Below are 24276 nucleotides of genomic sequence, written 5' to 3'. Positions count from 1 at the left end.
CTTCCTTAATGGTTTAGCTTTCTTTCCCTCCCAAGGACTATTCTGTGCCCACAAAGGTTATGAGGGCAAATCTGGCCTAAAGAGAACTGAGTTTTAAGGAATACCAACAAGTCATGCCTTAATCCAGGCTATGAAGAGTCTTTATCCAGTTATATTTCCAGCGTTTCATAAAGCAGACTGTAGAGTACAGGGTTATGAATCTGCTGTGATGAAAACTGTAAGCATATGTAATTCTTAATATACTGATCCTTTTCAACATTTTGAATTTATTTTATTTATTCAGAAGACAATAGTTTATTATAAACTGAACCTTAAGGCAGATGGTTGAAAATTCAAATAAGGCTTTTTTTTTTTTTTTAATCTTTTTTTTTTTAAAATCAAAAGATTGATTTAAATGTTAAAAAATAGGATTTTGATTCCCTCCCCGACCCTGAGTTCCCTCCTTTCAACAGATAAATCAGACAAGGACACTGCCTAGCATATTAAAATGCAGTCATGCAGAAACTTTACCTTTCCAAGTCAGTCAGAACAGCATTAGGTGAGACAATGGTAAAAACACTGATGGCAGCTCTACCCCTAGAGCTCTCACCAGTGCTAGCAGAGGGTGAGCTGCACTAGTTAAGTTTTCCTTAAAATTGGGACTCTAGACAAGGTTCCAGAGGAGAATGGATGTGCTAGGGAAGTGTGGAGAGGGGTACAATATTTTAATTGCAACAGACACTCCCTTAGTCAAAGATAATGAAAACGCCCATCTGAGCGACACTGATGAAGCAGTGGGAAATCCCCAATTTTTAGGTCTCCACATTCCTTTTGAGAAAGCAGATATATCGAATGACTTATTTTCTCATTGCTTGCCCAAGAAAAGATTAACTTATTGAGAACGTGGCAGACAGTGCATTTTCAGGATGGTGACTAAAAAACAGTTACTCACCTTTTGTAACTGTTGTTCTTCAAGATGTGTTGCTCATGTTCATTCCATTGTAGGGATGTGTACGCCCACGTGCGCGGTCATCGAAGATTTTTGCCTTAGTGGTAGTGTAGCGGAGTGGTCACCCGCTCCTGCCTGAGGGGTTTAAAACTGCCCTGGAGGAGGGCTGTGGAAGGGCAAGACGCCTGGGCTGATTGGGAGGAAACAGGCTCAGCTGGGGCCATGCCCCAATCAGGGCCCAGCTAGCCCTATAAAGGCTTGAGCCAGGAGCTCAAGCAGAAGGAGTCTCACTCTGACTGGAGAGAGAGACAGGCCTGGCTGCAGTGAACTCACCGGGGACCTAGAGTGAGGCAGGGCTGGGGAAAGGCCTTGGGGGCTGGGAAGCCCTAGGCCAGCAACTCCCCAGGCTGCAGGGCCTAGTCCTAGGCCCATATAGGGATTGGGGTTGCAGAGGGGTAACCTGAGGGTGGGTAAAGGCAGCCAGTCCAAAGCCCTTGTTGCCTGTGATGATTGGCTGATAGACTGCAATCCACCCCAGGGCGCAGGGGCTAGATGGTGACTGGCAGTAGCCACGCCAGAGGCGATGTGGGGATAGGGGGTGGGGGTTCCACCGGGTGGGGAGTCCCAGAGAGAGTGGGGCACTGCCAGGGGGCAGCACCCAAGCCAAGGGCACCAGGGTCCGGGAGGGACACGGGGGCCAACAGCAGGCTGATCACTGGCCTGCAGAGGGCACTCCTGGGTCAAAGAGCTAATTCCCGAGGACGACCAGCAGGAAGCGCTGCAGGGGTGAGTCTGCACTGTGCTACAGGTATCCATAGGGCTGGCTGTGTTGCCCCCTTGAGTGCCATGTTCATGCGCTGGTATATCAGGCGTTGATGGCCCTACGCCCTTTCTGTTCCTTCTTGGCGACAACTCCAACAGAGGGGCAGGAGAGCAGGTAATGGAACAGACATGAGCAACACACCTCAAAGAATAGTTACAAAAAAGTAAATAACCGTTTTTTCTTCTTCGAGTGCTTGCTTATGTTGATTCCATTGTAGGTGACTCACAAGCAGAATTCTCAGAGGTGGGCTCGGAGTTCACAACCTCGCAGATTGTAGCACTGCTCTGCCGAAGCCAGCATCTTCTCGAGCTTGCTGGGTCAGCATGTAATGCAATGCGAACGTGTGGACGGACGACCGGGTCGCGGCCTGACAGATCTCGTGGATCAGCGTCTGTGCCAGGAAGGCTGCCGATGACACCTGAGCCAGCTCATAGCAGTGGTGGATATAGGCTGTGATCCAGGACGAGCTTCTTAGTGGACACTGGGTGACCTTTCATCCTATCTGCCATGAACAGCTGTGTCAACTTACATAAATAGAACAAAGCCATTCTGTAGAAAGCCAGCACCCTTCTGATGTCCAGGGTGTGTAGACTCCACTTCTCATCTGATGTATGAAGCTTAGGACAAAGGACTGGTAGATATATATCCTGGCCAGTATGAAACTAGGTCATGACCTCAGTCAAAAACACCAGGTGCAGCTGAAGAAGTTGTAGTCCTTGAACACAACCATATAGGGCGGTTCTGAAGTGAGCATCCTGATCTCTGATACCCTACAGGCCAACGTTATAGCGACCAAAAAAGAAACCTTCCAGGAGAAGAGTAGGAGGGAGTAGGAGCCAAGGGTTCGAAGGGGGGACCCATGAGCCTGGACAGCACGAGATTCAGGTCCCACAGTGGGACCGGCTCCCGGACGTGTGGGTAGAGGCCCTCCAGCCCTTTCAAGAACCACACCGTCATGGGGTGGGCAAAGAGGGACCTGCCCTGAACCGGGGGATGTAACGCCAAGATGGCTGCCAGGTGGACCTTGACAGAAGAGCGGGACAACTCTTGAAGCTTACGATGCAGCAAGTAGTCCACCAGGATGTCCTGCAGCGAAGCCTGCTCGGCCCGAAAGCACCGTTCCGAGGCCCAATACTCGAACCTTTTCCATTTTGCCAGGTAGGTTGCCCTGGTCAAGGGTTTCCTGATGTCAAGAAAAACTTGCTGAACATGAGCCAAACAAACTTTTTCATCCACGCTCAGCCATGCAACTGCCAAGCAGTGCCGCCAGGTTCAGATGCCGCAAGTTGCCTTGGTTCTGCGACAGCTGCTCTGGTTGAAGCAGTGGAAGAGGGGCAGCTACCGAAAGATCCAACAGCATGCCGAACCAGTGTTGACGGGGCCACGAGGATAACTCTCGCCCTGTCCAGCTTGACTTTCACCAGGACCCTGTTGATCAATGGTACCAGTGGAAAGGCGTACGTGAAACCCCTGGATGGATCGGAACTGGTGGCACTGCCTGTTCTGCCTGGATGCAAACAGGTCCACCTGGGGAGTTCGCCACCTTTGGAAAATTACATGGACCACCTCCGGATGGAGGGACCACTCGTGGCAAGACGAGAAGGTCCCACTGAGGTGATCTGCTAGGATGTTCTTGGAGCCAGGTAGATGGGTGGTGATCAGATGAACTGCATGCCACACACAGAAGTTCCGAAGGCTGAGCGCTTCCTGACAAAGGGCTGAGGATCTGGCCTCACCTGCCTGCTGATGTAATACATCGCGGCGGTATTGTCCGTGAGTACCTGCACAACCTTGCCCTTTAGTTGGGGCAAGAACACCTGGTGGGCCAGGTGAACCGCTCTGAATTCCCTGATATTGATACGAAGGGCTAGATCGTCCTATAGCTCTGGGTGCCGAGTTTGCCCAAGTGGGCTCCGCAGGCCAGATTCGAGGTGTTGGAGACCAGAGTCAGCGACAGGAATGGTGATGCAAAGGGGACCCCCTGCAGCACCGACTTGGGGTCCAGCCACCAATTCAGGGACAAAAGAGCCAGTCATCAAGGTATGGAAACAGATGTCCCCCCTCTCCTCCAACCCCCCAACGCCTCAGGTAAGCAGCCACCAGCGCCATGCACTTTGTGAACACCCTCAGGGCTGAAGAGAGGCCAAAGGGTAGCGTCGTGAACTGGAAATGGTGCCCTCCTACTACAAAACGGAGGAAATGCCTGTGCCCCGGGAATATAGAAATAAGCGTCTTTCAAGTCGAGAGCGGCATACCAGTCTCCCGGATCCAGGGAAGGAATGATGGAGGCCAGGGAGACCATGCGAAACGTCAACTTCTTGAGAGACTTGTTGAGGCGGCGCAGGTCCAGGATGGGTCTGAGGCCCCCTTTCGGGATTAGGAAGTACCAGAAGTAGAACCCCTTTCCTCTCATGTTCCGAGGAACCTCCTTCACAGCCCCCAGACACAGAAGATTGGCGACCTCCCGAACAAGGAGTTGCTCGTCAGAAGGGTCCCTGAAGAGGGACGGGAAAGTGGGGATGGGGGAGGGGGAAGAGGAGGAGGATTTGCAGGGTATAGCCCCAAGCTATTATGTCCAGGACCCAACGGTCCGACGTAACCCGCAAGCAGGCCAAGAGGTAGGGAAAAAGGAGGTTGAGGAAAAGCAGCAGCAGATCCGAGGAATTGGCTTGGGCATCGCTCTTGATCGCGCCATCAAAATGGGCGCTTCTGCCCTGCCGAATGTTTAGCTTGGCTAGGCTGCGCAGGTGAGCGGGAGGCAGAAGGGCAGCAACGACCAAATGTAGTGTTCCTGTCCCTTCTCCTGACAGGTCCAGAATGAGATTGCCACGACCTTGGTGGTGGGAGCAGCTGGAACTGCTTACTGCAGCATGTGTGCCCAGCAAACGGAGGGTGGCTTTGGTGTCCTTCACCCCATGCAGCCTCGCATCCGTTTGATCAGAAAACAGACTGTTCCCATCAAAAGGAAGGTCTTGAATGGAGGTCTGCATCTCCTGGGAGAGCCCAGCAGTTTGAAGCCAGGAGCTGTGCGTCATCAGCACCATGGATGCCACCACCCTGGACGCCAAGTCCGCCACATCCCACGCAATCTGCAGGGCACAGAGGGCCGCTGAAGTGCCCTCCTGCACCAGGGTGATGAATTCCTGGGCCCAATAGGTGGACCAGCACCTCCCTCTTGACGAGCTGCATCGAGATGACAGCGACCGTGACCATGGAGCTGGTGACCAACAATAAGTCCCCACTGATCTCAACGATGGCACTGGCAACCGGCCGTATGGAGGTGGAGAGCGCACCATCATCTCGAGGGATCAGTGGCACTCCACCGATCTCTAGGGAGCCTGGTCGACTGGCTTGCCCTCTTAGGGATCCTTAGCCGAGATCTGTGCTCCTTCGACACCTGGGCTCTTGAAGGCATTGGTGCTGGCAGGGGAGTCGGTCCAGTCCCACTTGCAGGAGTCGGAAAAGGACCTTTCAGTGGGCTGACGGCCCCGACCGGAGAGGGTCAACTGCGGGGGTCCAGGGTAGGCAGGCAGCTTGGGGCAGGCTCTTTGCTTACCGCTAACTTTTTTGTCAGTGCCAGGGAGCCATGCTTCTTAGCCCTCTTCTGGAACCAGCGACGCAGAGTGGTGACAAGTGGGCCCCAGTGCTGGTGGCGCACTTCGCACCAATGCTGAGGTGTTGGGAGACTCATGGCGGGACAGCTCAGACACTGGGCAGACTCCATAAGGAGGGCTCTGAGCCTGATGCGTCTCTCCTTTTGCATGCAAGGCTGAAAGTTTTTAACAAATCTGGCACCTCTCTAATGTGTGCTTCCCCAGGCACTTGAGACAGCTACCCTGGGGGTCACTAACAGGCATAGGCCTGTTACAGGATTCACAGGCTTAAAGCCCGGAGACCAGGGCATGCCCCGCTGGGACCAAAGTCTGCACTGGGACCTAACTACTAACACTAACTACTGCAAACAAACAAGTACTTAACACTAAAAATAACTCTGTAGACAGCCTAAAAGCACAAAGTCCACGGTAAGAAAACCAAAAGTCCTTGATGAGCAAGGAAAGGCGCTCTGACTGACCACCACGGGCGGTAAGAAGGAATTGAGAGGGCATAGGACCGGGCAGCACCTGATATATCAGTGCATGAGCGCAGCACTCAAAGGAGGTGCGGGGGGTGACACAACCAGCCCTATGGATACCGCTAAGGCAAAAATCTCTGATGACCGCGCACGTGGTCGTGTGCGCATCTACAATGGAATCGATATGAGCAAGCACTCCCAGAAGAAAATATTTGCATATTCAGCAGGGTACTAATACAATCCTGCCTGCTTGTGTATGATTGCTGAATATTTACTGTGTCATTCACCAAGATCTTTGTTCAGAGTTGTTTTTCAGATTTAAATTTAGAAGAGAAAAATACCCTCAAGCTATGTTGGGTTTAAGAACAGGCCATTGATGTTCTTCTCTTTCAGAACTGCAATTCTCATTGCCTAGTAATGCTCAAAGCTGTGCGAGTTTGAGCAGGATAAACACAACGACTCTATGGCTTTTTAATTAACTTGATTTAAGTAATGCTGTGTTACAGAATGAGAAATAAGGATACAGCCAGTAATGAATCAATCTGGTTCAGTTGAAGGGGGTTTATCCCCCCGACTGGCAAATGGCACCCCATATTGACCAGCTCTGTGCACAAGAAATAACCCTGAAAGCAATATTTCATAAGAGACATCTCAGTGTTAAAGAAAACTGATTAGCAGGAACAGTAAAATTATTCCTTCATGTAATGGAGTCAGGGGCCATATTGAGACAGGAAACCAGGCTACTCCAACGTAACTCCATTACTAATTGCAAAAAATTCATTTCTGGAACAGCAGGAGGAAACCAGCCTGATCAGAAATGTATCATTTCACTTAGACCTCCCAGTTAGAGACTATTCTCTCTCTAGAAGAGGTCTAAGGAAAAGCAGTATTATAGAAGACGCTTACTAACCCTACTGTGCAATGGCATTGCAGGGCTTCTGTGGCTCAATGATAAGGTACTTCTATCTGTGCAGTGTGGGCTCTGAGAGCCACAGAGTCCACTTCCCATTTGAATGCTGCTCTACATGCAGATAAAAATTCAAAAGGAGTTCCAGTTTTCCTGTAATACATCTTCACATTCCAACAGCTACAGTGAATGTCCACCATGAGGTTCTGCATATATAGCAACCTCTTTTTGAGGACTCCTCAGCCCTAAAAGTATAATGCTAACTTCTGGCAGTCTGTCTCTCACCTATAGCAGTGATAACTTCATTATTAGCACCAATGTGAATGTGTAGGTCACATACTAGAAGGTGGCAGGGTGCCCTTCTCCAAAGAGAAGCTATTACTCAAGCTCATCCCGAGACCTTTCTTGTTAATGGTGGTGAATTACAAGGTATTTTTTTGGAAGGGAGTTGGATCCAGTGCCCATAAGTTGTCAACCAAACATTTAATTTTAGCATCAGTAGTTCAACTCAAACCTACATACAGCTCTTCTGTACGTGATCACCAGTACCTTTTCCTCTCCTGGCAAGCGGTCTTCTTCTGCCCCTTCACTGCTCTTCTCATTGTGCTCCAATGCATCCAGGAGCCCAATGGGCTGCCTCCTTGATGAGATCAGCTCTTGATCGTACTCCACACACAGGCTGGTTGCCCCATCCCCCAGCAGCCCTACAACATTAAGACAGAATGTAAACAGACCTGTTACTTGCCCTGCAGTAACTGTGGTTTTCCAAGATGTAGGCAGTCAGGGTGGATCCTGCAATAGGTGAGCACATGCCTTACATGCACAAGACTCTCTCTGACAGAGACTGACTAGTGGTGTCCATTGGAGCTGTATATGGGAACTATGTCTCCTCATGCTCTTATATGAGGGCATAAAACATGAGGCAGCTGCAATCCTCCCTGAGTTCCCTTGCAATTCAAAGCCTGTGTTGCCGAGGAACCTGAAAAGGAGGGATGAAGGGCAGGTCATGGGATGCAAAGGGAATGCCATGGGATTTCAAAGAACCAGAAAAGTTAATGAGTTGCTCTACACAGTTGCCTTGCAGAACTCAGACTAGCACATTCCTCAAGCAGACAGATATTGCTGCCTGCGCTCTGGTGAAATGTGCCTTGATGTTCAGTTGCTTGCTTGAGGACAGGGAGAATGTATGGCCTTGGTGATGGTGAGGAGCATAACTTCCTTAGGGCTGATGCTAAGGTATAAGCTGCTTTCAGTATTGGAGTCTGTGCCGATGGATAGCTCACCACTGACAATGGGCCTGGTTCAGCCTGAGCATCATCCCAAAAGGACAGGATTGACACCAATGGTACGGCCATCATTGCCAGGAGAATCTGATCTCTCTCTCTCCATCCCTCGATACTGTGAGTGGCTTGGAGGGCTTTTCCACAGAGGTCCTGCTGTGCCTGTCTGTGTGGGAGGATGCTGTGTGGGAGGGCTTTAAGCTTCTGCTCCAGTACTCAAAGTGGCCACTTCCAGTGCTCAACTTCAGTGTTTGAGATGTTGGTGCCAGCTTTGTCGTCAAAGCAGAGGTCAACTTTGTTGCTGGTGCTGATGTCGGTGACAGGCCTTTTCTTGGTGGCGTATTCTCCATGGTAGACTGTCACCTGTCTGCTTGATGGGGTGCTAAATGATGCTGGTTTGTTCAGTAGGAAGCTTCTGGAGGTTGTCTCTGGATCTGAAGTCTGGGCCCAGAAGGTGGAGTTTCAACCTCACATCTCATGATTTGTGAGGTGTCCAGACTAAGCACCCTCAGCCCCTGCTCTGAACATGAGATTCTCCCAAGCAGAAAATGACATTTACTGTGCCTGTCCTTAAGGGGAATTAGTCCATCGCAGGATGGACAGGGTTAGAAGCCTGCAGATTTTGAATCCACCGCTACAGAAACACTGTACGGTGGGACTAGGGGAGGGTTGGACAGAGCATCTGTAAGGGGTGTCTGAGAAGAGGTGTTTGGTTCTATCATAGTAATCAGTCCACAGTGGTTGAAAATGAAGATGAGAAGTGGTTTTGAAGATTTTCAGAAGAACCAGAAGTAATTTTTCCTGACTTAAGAACTAGTGGGTCAAACACTCACTGGTTTCCATCTCACTGTTATGGGCGGTAAGAGGGAAGTGAAGCAGCGTGGCAGTCACCCTGCCCTTTGTGCCCTTCTATGGAGTATGAGGCAGCTCAGTGGAACCCCTGTGCAGCTCTGACAGACACTGCTGGTCAAAACATATCTGGTCCCTACAGTGGGATCAACACTGACACATACTTCAAGAAGAAATTTACATACCTCCTCCTCCTCTTACATGCATGGCGACATGCCAATGTTTCCAATAACTCTGATGGATTCTACAAGATTTCCTATCAAATATCCCTGCTAACCTCCATGTGGCAACCCAGTAGTATGTGCTGGTTTCTCTCATCCTTTGTCTCTCTTGCAGTGGAACCGCACTGAACAACTGAGTCAACAAAAGTCAGTTTAGCTGATCTTTTCCAACTTGGCGACTTTATACGTGCAATTCTGATTTCTGTATTTCAAGGATGGTCTGGGAAAAGCTTGAATAAACTCAAAACAGTTTACACCGAGTGATCTTCAGAAATCTTACTGCCACTCTTACTATCAAAGTTATTTGTGTTTAAACACTGTGGGTCTCTGAATCGCCCTCAGAGCCCAATTCCTGCAGTGACGTCCGTGTAATTAACTTTTGACATGGCACAAGACTAATATCAACACACATACTTTCTGTGGTGTTTAACAAGTTAAAAAAAAAAAGTCCTGTGTAAGTGAGACTATGAGCTACTATTAGCCACGTATACTACTCTACTAGACAATCACCTCACTGAGCTTATGAAGTGCTTATCATTACATGTACCAAACTGACATCTTACTGCCATTTATTCAAGCTGTCTGTCCATGAAATATATTCTCATCCTTTAGGGTCTAGTTGTGTCTGTCTGTAGATACTTTAACCCTACAGTTCCAGGTTCTGGCAACATCAGCTTGATGCTTCTAAAAAGGCATTCTCCCCACACACAAAAAATCACCTATTCCTCTTTAGCTTGTGAGACTACCTACCTTTGTGTGTCAGTTACTAAGTAGAGTAGCAAAATATTTTTACTTCTGGCAAAACAATCAGACAAAGTTGTATGCAGAGTTGTTGTAGCCATGCTGGTCCCAGTATATTAGAAAAACAAGGTGGGTGAGGTAATGTCTTTTACTGGACCAACTTCTGTTGGTGAGAGAAACTTTTGAGATTACACAGTGGCCTGAAGAAGAGCTCTGTGTAATCTCAAAAGGCTGTCTTTCCTGCCAACAGAAGTTGGTCCAATAAAAGGTATTACCTCACCCATCTTGTCTCTCTAATCAGAAAGTATCAGGAAAGCAAGATTAATTTCTGAGAACATCAATTGGCTTGGAGACCATATCTATTGTGCAATGAAACACTGTCAAATTCAGGAATGGCAGGTAGCCCACAACAGAACAGTCTGTTCTAGTTTCTTTGGCATGAAAAATATTTTACCTTCGACATCAGTTAAGCTCAATTTTTTAGGTCACTGGTTCACTTGATGTCAATGCCCTCGTTTTGTTTTCTGAGCTGTAGCAACGTACAGGAGGCTATTATTGAACAAAATGGGAAATGGGGTATGTAGCTAACAGCATTTAGCCTCTTTATTAGGAGGATTTCAAATACTTTACAAAGGTGAATAAATCACCACCCCCATTTTGTAGATGGAAAAATGGAGGCAGGGTGTCAGATAGCAAGCGTGTGGCAGAGCCAGGATCAGAACCCAAGCCTTCTGACTTCTCGTCGCCTATTCTAATCAGCAGACTATGCTGCCTTCCAGAATAGTCAGCCTTTGTCAGAATTCAAGTCAAACCAAATATATCCATGATGAAATTCAACTTGTTGAAGCCCCAGATGCTCAAGGCTGTTCAAAAACACCAAAATATTTCCTGTGGGGTAACTCTCTGACACTCCCTCCACCTGGACATCTCAGCGGCCAGCCAGATTTTCTTTTTTGTCAATTCCATTTTAGAACCCTTAAAAGAAACATCCTCAGGCACCTGTACCAATGGAGCAGGGGATGGCATGTGTTTAGTCACAGTGAAAGCTGAGTCATACAGCTAGAAAATTTGAGATGTTTGGAGTTTTTAAATGCAAATAAAAGACTATTTCCTGTCTGCCTGGTTGCCTCCTCTCTCTACCCACATCTGCTGCCCCCTTTCCATGCATCCCCAGTCTGCTGTCATCTCATGCACCTTGGTACCCAACTCACTCCAGACCCATCAGTCTCTTCCTTCCAGTCTTTCCATTCTCCCATGTGGTTCCCCAGTCCTCTACGGTTAGTCTATATCCCTTTTGATTCTTGGCCCTCCTCTGTTTAACGCTTCCTGGATTCTTGCCCCTCTGCATTTCCTAGTCTCCCTGCTCCACCTCTGGCTTGGCCCAGAATTTTTGGATTAAAAAAAAAAAAAATCTTCAGTGTATGTGTTTTCCTATAATATAAGGAAGACACAATTGTAAACAATTTAGAAATGCAAACACTCAGACTTACCCATTCGCTTCCTCTTCAAACTAGGAACATGGTCATCTAAATTCTTGGCTTTTGTCCGGGAGAGGGGCTGCTCAGATGACGTGGATGATGTCGGGTCCCCTTCACATATGGTGTTAGGGCAGGAGCTCCGTGTTGGGGGTGGGGGCATCTGCACAAAGACTGGAAAATGTTACACTAGGCAAACACTACAGTTCCACTTCAAAGGCTGAACGTTTTTCAATGAAAGAACCCAAGAGCAAAGCTGAAGATAAACTAAATTTTGATCGTGAATTTTGAGAGGTCTGAACACGTATGCACCTGAGATGCGGCAGATTAATTGGAGATGGGGAGGTTCAGCACAGAAAGACGCAGGTGGAACAGAGGGATCATGCAGCTGTAAAGGGATGTCAGAGTGGGAAGCATCATACAAAATATTGATGATGTTCTCTCTGCAATGCAGCCCCTTCTGATACAGATGAACTATCCTTTGGCCTCCCTTTACAATGAGACAGTTCTCTTTTGAAACCCCCTAAGTGCATGAGAATTATAAACTCAATTTCAGGCTCACACCTCTCTCTCACACAGATACTGACACAAAGTACCCTGCCACCTTTATTCTGTATTCTTTTGACGGCACCATCTTAGTCCTCAACTTCAAAATCCTTTTGTCTATCAGCCGTGCCTCCCTATAGCATGCAAACTGTATTGTACTAGTGAATCAAAGAGCTCCCTAATGCCAAGGCAGAAGCCAAAGTATTAAAGATGTCCTAGTACCAAATGGGCAAATGATAGGATGATTTCTGGCCTGTGCTATTAACCGCTGCTGCTTCTCATTTTACATACCAGCCAGCTTAATAATTTGAGAGTCTGATCAATTTTTCCATGTCCTCTCCATGTGGGTGACGAGGGGAGTTTTAGGAAATATATATCATCAGTTTCACTCCCTCATTTTATATACCAGACCAAACCAACTTGTGTTTAGGGGCAGGCTGGATGAGAGGAAGACAAGAGAAGAGTCTTTTCCTTTGAAATCTAGCCCAAAAGGCCCTGTAGCTTGGTGACACATTCCCTGGGAGGGATGACCCTCAGAATCCCCCAGTGCAGCTCAGAGTCTTGAGTAAAGGAGATCACTTAAGAATGATGAGACTCTCTGCCCAGCCCTCCTACGGCTGAGTGCGCCTAGTTCCTGACACCCTTGGACAAAAACTCCTCCTTTGTCTGACAATACCTACGATTTTTTGAGCAATACGGAAGAACTGGGAGACCTCTCTGACTGCATGCCCGAAGTTGTTGTAAACCTTGACATAAGGGCGGACCCAGGAGGGCAGCTGGGATCTTACATCATTGTTCACGAACCTGTGGAGAATTGAAAAATAGGAGAAAAATCCCTCAAATAGCTCCACTAAATTAATCTCTCAGCAGAAGGCAGCTTTCGACATCTCACCTGTGGAGCTGGAACAGGGACGAGAGTGAAGTCTTAAGAGCATATGTAGACACTGTCCTCAACATGAGGAATTCAATTTCATAGTAAGACTATGCCCCTACTCCTGGGAACGCCAAGTAAGGAACCAAGGAGCTAAGCCGGAACAGTAAGAACAAGCAGCTGGGTAAGAACACAAAAAAACCTGGGATTGATCTTTGTGCCCAGGAGACCAAGAGTTAGCTGGAGCCAGGGTGTTTGTGTCTATTACTACACCTCTGTACTGGACTGCAACATTCCTGCTAGGCACCAGTTATATCATACTATCCAAAACTGACTGGCAGCTGCATAAGGTAGAAAAATGCTCATTAGAGGTTGGGCTGAAACCACCAAATTTATTCCTACTAGTGAACACAGACCAGGATTCGTGCCCAGATGTCCAGAAACGAAAGGCTCATTCTAAACCAGTCGTTCTCAAACTTTTGTATTGGTGACCCCTTTTACACAGCAAGCCTTTGAGTGCAACCCTCCTTATAAATTAAAATCCCCTTTTTTATGTTTAAGACTATTATAAATGCTGGAAATGAAGCGGGGTTTGGGGGTGGAGGCTGACAGCTTGTGACTCCCCACGTAATAACATCACAACCTCCTGAGGGGTCACAAGACCCAGTTTGATAAGCTCTGTTCTAGACCATTAGTTCTCTGGGTCACCTATCCCATCATCATTAATATCAATCTTGAGATAGTTTATTTTTAAATGAAACTTTATTGTATCCAGAGGTTTCTGGGGGCTAAGTCAGAAATAAACAAAGGAAGAAGCTGCAGGTAGTGCAGAGACCAGATGAAAGGCCTGAGAAACAAAACATTATGGGAAAATGGAAATAACCAGCTTTCTTCAGAAACTGAATGGGAACCATGCAAAGTACAAAGTGGTGATTCAGTCTCATTCTCAGGAAAACAAGGAGGCTATGGCATGCTCAGAAGGTTCACGGCATAGCTACCAACACGCAAAATGGTCCAACAAAACTCCTACTCAAGCCGACATGTTTCATGGCAATGGCAGGAATTCACTCGTTTCCCAGAAAAAGGATTCTGGTTAGAAATACAAGTGAGACCATTTTTAGATTTTCTGGCAATATGTAATTTCTTCCTGCACTTCCCTTCAAAACTGCAATTACTGTTCACTGCCTTCTCAAACTTAGTGCGGAGCAGGACTGGAACCTCTGTATTCACGTAACTTGTATTAGCGTTTCAGGAAGTTCTAACTCCTGGCATGAAAAGATTATGTGACAGACCCAGACCAGTGGGGTACAGGAGTCTGGTAGAGGGCAAATATACTGGTCACTGGATGAGTAGTTTTCTGTTCCCTGAGTGACCAGAGCAAGGGCTGCACTAGAGTAATCAGGAACCTGCTAGAACCAGTTCAGACAGGCAGGCTAATTAGGACACCTGGAGCCAATTAAGAAGCTGCTAGAATCAATTAAGGCAGGCTAATCAGGGCACCTGGGTTTTAAAAAAGGAGCTCACTTCAGTTTGTGATGCGAGTGTGAGGAGCTGGGAGCAAGAGGCACAAGGAGCTGAGAGTGAGAGGGTGTGCTGCTGGAGGACTGAGGAGCACAAGCGTTATCAGACACCAGGAGGAAGGTCCTGTGGTGAGAATAAGGAAGGTGTTTGGAGGAGGCCATGGGGAAGTAGCCCAGGGAGTTGTAGCTGTCATGCAGCTGTTACAGGAGGCACTATAGACAGCTGCAGTCCACAGGGCCCTGGGCTGGAACCTGGAGTAGAGGGCGGGCCCGGGTTCCCCCCAAACCTCCCAATTGACCTGGACTGTGGGTTCTTCCAGAGGGGAAGGTCTCTGGGCTGTTCCCCAATCCACATGGTGAATCTCTGAGGCAAGAAAATCCACCAATAAGCGCAGGACCCACCAAGATAGAGGAGGAACTTTGTCACACTATATAAAAAAGATATACATCTACACACACACACACACACACACACACACACACACACACACACAAATAATCAAATCACTGACAGCTTATTCTGCATCTGCTAATACTACTACCAGCCTTACGGAGGGAACGGGGAGAGAGATGATTTGGGGAAAGGAGAACAGAGGATGAACATGGAATGTTATTTTCACTTATTAGGGAGAATGATACCTAGGTCGTTGTTGATCACTAATGAACTGTAGCCTTCTTCAAACAGTCATAGTAATGCACTTATACATACAGGTAGTTTGTGTGTGAGTGTGTGAGTGTGTGAGTGAGAGAGAGAGAGAAATGTTGACAGGTATATCATTTATAGCCGATCCTATTCAACACAAGAATTCACCTGTGGTCACAAAGGAAAATGGCACCATAGTCCTGGCGATGTCTGATAACCCTGCCGATGGCCTGGTTCACAGCCCGGGAAGCCTGCTGCCGGTACCACTCACGCCCGGATAAATACTAAAAAAGGCCGGGGGAGGGGGGAGGAAGAGAAATCAAGCTATTCAAATACAGTAACTCCTTGCTTAATGTTGTAGTTCTGTTCTTGAAATATGCAACTTTAAGCGAAACAATGTTAAGCGAATCCAATTTCCCCATAAGAATTAATGTAAATAGGGGATAAGCTTTCGTGAGTAAAAACCTCACTTCTTCGGATGCATAGAGTGAAAGTTACAGATGCAGGCATTATATACAGACACATGGAGAGCAGGGAGTTACTTCACAAGTGGAGAATCAGTGTTGACAGGGCCAATTCAATCAGGGTGGATGTAGTCCACTCCCAATAATAGATGAGGAGGTGTCAATTCCAGGAGAGGAAAAGCTGCTTCTGTAGTGAGCCAGCCACTCCCAGTCCCTATTCAAGCCCAGATTAATGGTGTTGAATTTGCAAATGAATTTTAGTTCTGCTGTTTCTCTTTGAAGTCTGTTTCTGAAGTTTTTTTGTTCAATGATAGTGACTTTTAAATCTGTAATAGAATGACCAGGGAGATTGAAGTGTTCACTTACTGGCTTGTGTATGTTACCATTCCTGATGTCCGATTTGTGTCCATTTATTCTTTTGCGGAGGGACTGTCCCGTTTGGCCAATGTACATGGCAGAGGGGCATTGCTGGCACATGATGGCATATATGACATTAGAGGATGTGCAGGTGAATGAGCCCCTGATGGTGTGGCTGATGTGGTTGGGTCCTCTGATGCTGTTGCCAGAGTAGATATGGGGACAGAGTAGGCAACGAGGTTTGCTACAGGGATAGGTTCCTGGGTTGGTGTTTCTGTGGTGTGGTGTGTAGTTGCTGGTGAGTATTTGCTTCAGGTTGGGGGGTTGTCTGTAAGCGAGGACCGGCCCGCCTCCCAAGGTCTGTGAGAGTGAGGGATCATTTTCCAGGATAGGTTGTAGATCGTGGATAATGCGCTGGAGAGGTTTTAGCTGGGGGCTGTATGTGATGGCCAGTGGTGTTCTGTTATTGTCCTTGTTGGGCCTGTCCTGCAGTAAGTGATTTCTGGGTACCCGTCTTGCTCTGTCAATCTGTTTCCTCACTTCCCCAGGTGGGTATTGTAGTTTTACGAATGCATGATAAAGATCTTGTAGGTGTTTGTCTCGGTCTGAGGGGTTGGAGCAAATTCGGTTGTATCTTAGGGCTTGGCTGTAGACAATGGATCGTGTGATCCATTCTGCGGTGATCTGGAAGCCTACTTTCGTCGTCTCCGACTCAAGGAATATTTTCAACGCACCACTGAACAGTGCACTGACCCACAGGAACCCTCCTACCAACACTACAAGAAGAAGAACTCTGCGTGGACTCCTCCTGACGGTCGAAATGACAGACTGGACCTCTACATAGAGTGTTTCCGCAGACGTGCACAGGCTGAAATTGTGGACAAACAACATCACTTGTCCCATAACCTCAGCCGTACAGAACGCAATGCCATCCACAGCCTCAGAAACAACTCTGACATTATCATCAAAGGGGCTGACAAAGGAGGTGCTGTAGTCATAATGAACAGGTCAGATTATGAACAGGAGGCTGCCAGGCAACTCTCCAAGACCACATTCTACAGGCCACTATCCTCTGATCCCACTGAGGAATACCAAAAGAAACTACACCATCTGCTCAAGAAACTCCCAGCTACAGTACGGGAACAAATCTACATGGACACACCCGCAGAACCCCGACCAGGGGTATTCTATCTGCTACCCAAGATCCATAAACCCGGAAACCCTGGACGCCCCATCATCTCAGGCATTGGCACTCTGACAGCAGGATTATCTGGCTATTTGGACTCTCTCCTCAGACCCTATGCTACCAGCACTCCCAGCTATCTTCGAGACACCACCGACTTCCTAAGGAAACTACAATGCATTGATGTTCTTCCTGAAAACACCATCCTGGCCACCATGGATGTAGAAGCACTTTATACCAATATTCCACATGAGGATGGACTACAAGCTGTCAGGAACAGTATCCCTGATGAGGCCACAGCAAGCCTGGTGGCTGAGCTTTGTGACTTTGTCCTCACCCACAACCACTTCAGATTTGGGGACAACTTATACCTTCAAGTCAGTGGCACTGCTATGGGTACTCGCATGGCCCCACAGTATGCCAACATTTTTATGGCTGACTTAGAACAACGCTTCCTCAGCTCTCGTCCCCTAATGCCCCTCCTCTACTTGCGCTATATTGATGACATCTTCATCATATGGACCCACGGAAAGGAGGCCCTTGAAGAATTCCACCTGGACTTCAACAATTTCCACCCCACCATCAACTTCAGCCTGGACCAGTCCACACAAGAGATCCACTTCCTGGACACTACAGTACAAATAATTGATGGTCACATAAACACCACCCTATACCGGAAACCTACTGACCGCTATACGTACTTACATGCCTCCAGCTTCCATCCAAGACACATCACACGATCCATTGTCTACAGCCAAGCCCTAAGATACAACCGAATTTGCTCCAACCCCTCAGACAGAGACAAACACCTACAAGATCTTTATCATGCATTCGTAAAACTACAATACCCACCTGGGGAAGTGAGGAAACAGATTGACAGAGCAAGACGGGTACCCAGAAATCACTTACTGCAGGACAGGCCCAACAAGGACAATAACAGAACACCACTGGCCATCACATACAGCCCCCAGCTAAAACCTCTCCAGCGCATTATCCACGATCTACAACCTATCCTGGAAAATGATCCCTCACTCTCACAGACCTTGGGAGGCGGGCCGGTCCTCGCTTACAGACAACCCCCCAACCTGAAGCAAATACTCACCAGCAACTACACACCACACCACAGAAACACCAACCCAGGAACCTATCCCTGTAGCAAACCTCGTTGCCTACTCTGTCCCCATATCTACTCTGGCAACAGCATCAGAGGACCCAACCACATCAGCCACACCATCAGGGGCTCATTCACCTGCACATCCTCTAATGTCATATATGCCATCATGTGCCAGCAATGCCCCTCTGCCATGTACATTGGCCAAACGGGACAGTCCCTCCGCAAAAGAATAAATGGACACAAATCGGACATCAGGAATGGTAACATACATAAGCCAGTAAGTGAACACTTCAATCTCCCTGGTCATTCTATTACAGATTTAAAAGTCACTATCATTGAACAAAAAAACTTCAGAAACAGACTTCAAAGAGAAACAGCAGAACTAAAATTCATTTGCAAATTCAACACCATTAATCTGGGCTTGAATAGGGACTGGGAGTGGCTGGCTCACTACAGAAGCAGCTTTTCCTCTCCTGGAATTGACACCTCCTCATCTATTATTGGGAGTGGACTACATCCACCCTGATTGAATTGGCCCTGTCAACACTGATTCTCCACTTGTGAAGTAACTCCCTGCTCTCCATGTGTCTGTATATAATGCCTGCATCTGTAACTTTCACTCTATGCATCCGAAGAAGTGAGGTTTTTACTCACGAAAGCTTATGCCCAAATAAATCTGTTAGTCTTTAAGGTGCCACCAGACTCCTTGTTGTTTTTGTAGATACAGACTAACACGGCTACCCCCTGATACTTGTAAATAGGGGAGGTTAGGTTCCAGGGAATTTTTTTCCCCACTGCCTGCTAGTACAGTACTTTGCCCACTACTTGTGGGATTCTCTGGAAGAGCAGCCCATTGGAGCTAGTGGGTGGGGGCTTGGAACCAGGGTGGGCCAGCAGCCCCGCTATCAGCTCCCCTCCACACACTCCTCAAGTGCCTCCCATCCGCCGGTGGGCCCCGCGGATCAGCGCCTCCCCGCTCCTCCTGAGCGCGGCGGAACAGCTGTTTAGTTTAGTTCCAGAGGGGAACTAATAGGGGGGCTACCGGCCCACCCTAGTTCCAAGCCCCCAACCACAAAACAGTGTTATAAGCGAACGTTGCACAACTTTAAAGGAGTATGTTCCCTAATAGATCAGCGATGCAACAACGAAACAACGTTGACCAGGACGACGTTAAGTGCGGAGTTACTGTAGGTAAAATGTATTCTCAATGCAGGGGCTACTTGTCTCAGTCCCCAATACATGCTATAAATGCATCTCTAAATGGTGCGAGTCACGTGAAAGACTCTGCTAAAGCAGTCCCTTCCGACTAAACTGAGGCACTACTTATTGCTATGGAACTCTGACCTAGTTATTAAAAATATATAACCTGCTCTGGTGTTTAGCCACTGAATTAGGGCTTTTAGCCCTGGCTCTACAATGCACTTACCATGTCATTAAATAGCTAACAGCTACCCTGCAAGATGATAAAGAAGAATTACATAGTATTTGTACTTAAACCTGAAAGACTGCCAAACATAGCCCACCATACCCGTGGTTTATACTTCCTGACCAATTTCCTTCTGGGCCAATTATTTCCTTCGAAAGATAAATGGTTACCATACACTCAAGCTATTTTGAATACAACTGTATTCAAGAAATTTCTGACCTGTGTTTGACTAAAAATGGTTACTCATCTTCTTGTAACTGTTGTTCTTCGCGGTGTGGATGTTCATGTCCATTCCCATCAGATGTGTGCGCGCTGTGTGCACGGTCATCTGAAAGTTTTTCCCTTAGCCGCTCCCATCGGGTCAGTTGTAGAGCCCCCTGGAGTAGCGCCTTCATGGCGCGCAATATATGACCCTGCCGACCCGATCCCCCTTCAGTTCCTTCTTGCCGGCTACTCCGACAGAGGGGAAGAAGGATGGGTATTGGAATGGATGTGAACCACATCTCGAAGAAGAGTTATGAGAACATGAGTAACTGTTTTTTCTTCTTTGAGTGCTTGTTCACATAGATTCCAATCAGGTGACTCCCAAGCTCTCCCCCGGAGGTGGGGTCAGAGTTAAGGAATCGCTGACTGGAGCACTGCTCTGCCAAATGCTGCATCATCTCTGGCATGCTGGGTGATAGCATAGTCATAGTAAGTGGTAAACAGCAGGGGCGGGGCAGGATGGTCCCGTGGGCCGGATGTGGCCTGCAGGCTGTAGTTTGCCCACCTCTGGTTTAAACCCTTGGCCCCGAGGCGGGCCCCAGAGCCAAGGGAAGGGAAGGGATAGGGGAGGACCCCGCACACTAACCCAAACTCTTATATACACTACGTACAGGAAATGAAAACTAACGACTAACTAAAACCTAGACTGAACTACAAACTACAGAAGAAAGCTAAGGGAAGCACTTCTAGGCAAGCGAATGCAACGCCAACGGCCGTCACGGACGATAAGAAGGAACTGAAGGGGGGGTCGCGTCGGCAGGGTCGTACATTGAGCACCATTAAGGCGCCACTACAGGGGGCTCCACAGCTGACCCGACGGGAGCTGCTAAGGGAAAAACTTTCCGACGACCAAGCATGCGGCACGCACACCCGATTGGAACTGACGAGAACAAGCACTCGAAGAAGAACCATAGAAACCAGAAGTGGAAAAAACGATTACTAATCTGAACGGTCACTGCTGTTCTTTGAGATGTGTTGCACATGTTCAGTCTACATCAGGTGTGTATGCACCCTGTGCACACACATTTGAAGTGAAACAGACACGTGCAATCACTTGAAGAATTTAACATTTCAGCACAACCCAGCAGGAGGTGGGGTGTGGGAGAGGGGTGTCAAATTCGTATGGTCTGATAGAGCAGTTTTGCTTACTGTGGCCCCACAGAGATGGCAAGAAAAACCATATGCTGGAGAGAGAAACTATGAGACAATGGACTGGCAAAAAAGCATCTGCGAAAAAGTTCCCCAATCTTACCTGTGCCCCTGAACCTTGTCTTTTCATTTCATCCAGGAATTGCATCTTTAAAACGACTCTTGGCTCCATGCGAGGGGGAAATGGAAGCCCAGTGATAACAACACCTCGTCCGTTCATGTCTGCAAAGTCCAAGCCTTCGCTGGCCTGAAGATGAACAGTGCTTTCAATCATTAACAGGGAATTAAGTGACATTTCAGAGCAGTTCAGGGGTTGTGGCCTCTCTGCCTTAAATTACACATCTAACAATTATAGTTTGAGAGTAGTGGAAACAAACAGTTTGAACTGGATTCCTTACTTTTATTGCCAGGGTTTTAATCCCAGTGTTTTCCTACTACTAGGCCTTGACCGAGTACCACATCAGCCAAAGTGTGTAAGGAGAGGTTTCTCTGCTTCTCTCTTATTTCTATGGTTTCTGAGATAGTAAGCATTTCAAAATCTTCTTGATTTCCAGGCTGTGTTGCCAGCACACCAATTGCTGATTATACATTTCATGCCTGAACTTTCCATACACCAGAGGATGACCATTAATAACAACATCTATTTACAAAGTGTTCTCCTCCTCTGGGGCACCTCCCTCAACATTCAAAACAAATACAACCATTTCAAGAGGATCAAATTAATTTCTAAAAATAGGAAAGTACGACCATAAAACCACCAAAACTGGCAGAAGGGCTCCAGTGCAGGCACTGGGTTTGAACTAACTTTAGTTCATCTTTTGAAATTGCACAACATTTCAGACAGTTGTTTCCTTATAATGTTAGGCTGACAGAAACATTTGTCAAGTCTTGCCTAATACAGTCTCTCATACAGTAATACAGCTCCTCTGTGAGCAACCAACAGAAAATGTAGGAAAGCATGAAGCCAGTCCCCTTTGAGATTATGCACGTATCACTAGTAAAACCATGAATGACAGACCTGTGCACTTAAAATAGAGAGCTGGAAAAACTATGCAGTCTGCATTTGCTCCTTTATTTTACTAGGGCTTTTTTATGCATGTGATTATATATAGATACACAAACACACATATTTCTCTTTGCTAAAAATAGTACCTGGAAGAGCTACAGTCTTCCAAACTCAATGCAAAAAGCAGCTTGCTCTCAAGAATGACAAACTCTGTTCTACATTACCTTTCCCCGACATACTGCCAAGAAAGTAGCTCCACTAGACTTGGGACAGACAATCTTATCATAATATGCATCCATGATCTACAAGACAAACAGGTTAGGTAAGAGGAAGGGGGAGAAAACCTCCTTTACACACACACACCATAACAAGTTTGACTCACATACTAAGACTCAAGATGTAGTTACCTAGGCTTAGTGTCAGTTTCCTTACTGGAGTATAACTATGGATGTTAGAAATATTTGCTTTCCAAAACCCCCTTATTACAAAGAATCCCACAGATCTTCTGACAGACATAACATTGTGATATCATCTATCTCTGAAGGAAAAACAAAGAACTTATCATGCAGTACTCTTATGACTCCACACTGGCAAAAGAGGAAAACAAAAAGCAATTTGAGGTTATCATTTACTCTAATCATTGTCAAGGAGAAGAGACTGGAATTCAGTAGAAGAGAAAAAGGTGGGAAAAGTGTGGGGAATTTCAACAAATTAGGAAAATAGAAGGCTATTCATTTAAAACGTAAATGGTTTATAGAAAACAAAATTAATGATGCAAGCAGCACATTCCAGAACTGCATCAATATCTGTAAGTATGAAGAATCTTATTTTAACAATTTCACTAGGTACAGAAAAATAAGTCTGTTGCAACCGAGGCCTAAACAACTAAAACTTAGGTTGATCTAGCCACATCACTCAGAGCTGTGAAAAATTTCACACCCTGTGTGACGTAGTGAGGTCAACCTAACCCCCACAGTAAACAAAGACTAGGTTGATGCAAGAATTCTTCTTTTGACCTAGCTACCACCTTTCAAGGAGGTGGATTTAAGACAGTGATGGAAAAGTGTAACAATAATTTAATCAGGAACCTCGTCACATGTTACAGGCTAATTGCCTCAGAAGAGGCAATGATTCAGTGAAAATTGGTACAAACTCTACCTAGCAGCTTCCTGGGTTACCAAAATGTTTTTTCCTCTACATGTTAAACTGTTGGTATAAAACTTTTGTTATCTTTTTAGCAGAGAAATACTTCTCTGAAACCCTCTGTAATCTAACCTTGTTTCTAAATTAGGTCACTTCCATCTAATTTTGTAATTGTTTCTTTTCAATAAACAATTTAAACAGTACAGAATATTGTACACCACCAGCCAAGGATGTGCACATAACCAGGAAGTTGTCCTCTCTTTCCCGTCTTGACAAATGGCCAGTCCATGAGTTTAACAGCTGTTTTGTTTTCTATAAACCATTTACGATGCAAGCAGCACATGCCAGAACTGCAAAGAAGCCTCCTCTTCCCTTACATAGATTCATAGATTATAGGACTGGAAGGGACCTCGAGAGGTCATCGAGTCCAGTCCCCTGCCCGCATGGCAGGACCAAATACTGTCTAGACCATCCCTGATAGACATTTATCTAACCTACTCTTAAATATCTCCAGAGACGGAGATTCCACAACCTCCCTAGGCAATTTGTTCCAGTGTTTAACCACCCTGACAGTTAGGAACTTTTTCCTAATGTCCAACCTAGACCTCCCTTGCTGCAGTTTAAACCCATTGTTTCTGGTTCTATCCTTAGAGGCTAAGGTGAACAAGTTCTCTCCCTCCTCCTTATGACACCCTATTAGATACCTGAAAACTGCTATCATGTCCCCTCTCAGTCTTCTCTTTTCCAAACTAAACAAACCCAGTTCTTTCAGCCTTCCTTCATAGGTCATGTTCTCAAGACCTTTAATCATTCTTGTTGCTCTTCTTTGGACCCTTTCCAATTTCTCCACATCTTTTTTAAAATGCGGCGCCCAGAACTGGACACAATACTCCAGCTGAGGCCTAACCAGAGCAGAGTAGAGCGGAAGAAGGACTTCTCGTGTCTTGCTCACAACACACCTGTTAATGCATCCCAGAATCATGTTTGCTTTTTTTGCAACAGCATCACACTGTTGACTCATATTTAGCTTGTGGTCCACTATAACCCCTAGATCCCTTTCTGCCGTACTCCTTCCTAGACAGTCTTTTCCCATTCTGTATGTGTGAAATTGATTTTTCCTTCCTAAGTGGAGCACTTTGCATTTGTCTTTGTTAAACTTCATCCTGTTTACCTCAGCCCATTTCTCCAATTTGTCCAGATCATTTTGAATTATGACCCTGTCCTCCAAAGTAGTTGCAATCCCTCCCAGTTTGGTATCATCCGCAAACTTAATAAGCGTACTTTCTATGCCAAT

At 46.7% G+C, this 24276-nt stretch overlaps 1 protein-coding gene across 15 annotated transcripts in view; it reads right to left on the bottom strand.

The window, feature by feature from the left end:
• Window positions 1–24276, bottom strand: part of RTEL1 (regulator of telomere elongation helicase 1) — a 106271-nt gene that overhangs the window by 31304 nt on the left and 50691 nt on the right. For 14 of the 15 annotated variants that reach the window (XR_008446750.1, XM_054045005.1, XM_054044997.1 and 11 more), the window contains 6 exons: window positions 22064–22141; window positions 20937–21080; window positions 15045–15160; window positions 12523–12646; window positions 11312–11459; window positions 7280–7434 (listed from right to left, as the gene is read on the bottom strand). Coding sequence is in view for 14 of the 15 variants with exons in the window: in XM_054045005.1 (XP_053900980.1) it covers window positions 7280–7434; window positions 11312–11459; window positions 12523–12646; window positions 15045–15160; window positions 20937–21080; window positions 22064–22141 (765 nt within the window). In the remaining variant the exon portion in view is untranslated. The remainder of the gene's footprint in view (window positions 1–7279; window positions 7435–11311; window positions 11460–12522; window positions 12647–15044; window positions 15161–20936; window positions 21081–22063; window positions 22142–24276) is intronic. The other variant, XM_054044998.1, reaches the window with a different exon arrangement.

The sequence above is a fragment of the Malaclemys terrapin genome, chromosome 12 (assembly GCF_027887155.1).
Source record: "Malaclemys terrapin pileata isolate rMalTer1 chromosome 12, rMalTer1.hap1, whole genome shotgun sequence".
NCBI lineage: Eukaryota > Metazoa > Chordata > Testudines > Emydidae > Malaclemys > Malaclemys terrapin.
The sequence above is the reverse complement of the archived record's forward strand: the minus strand, read 5'-3'. Positions and strand labels throughout refer to the sequence as shown.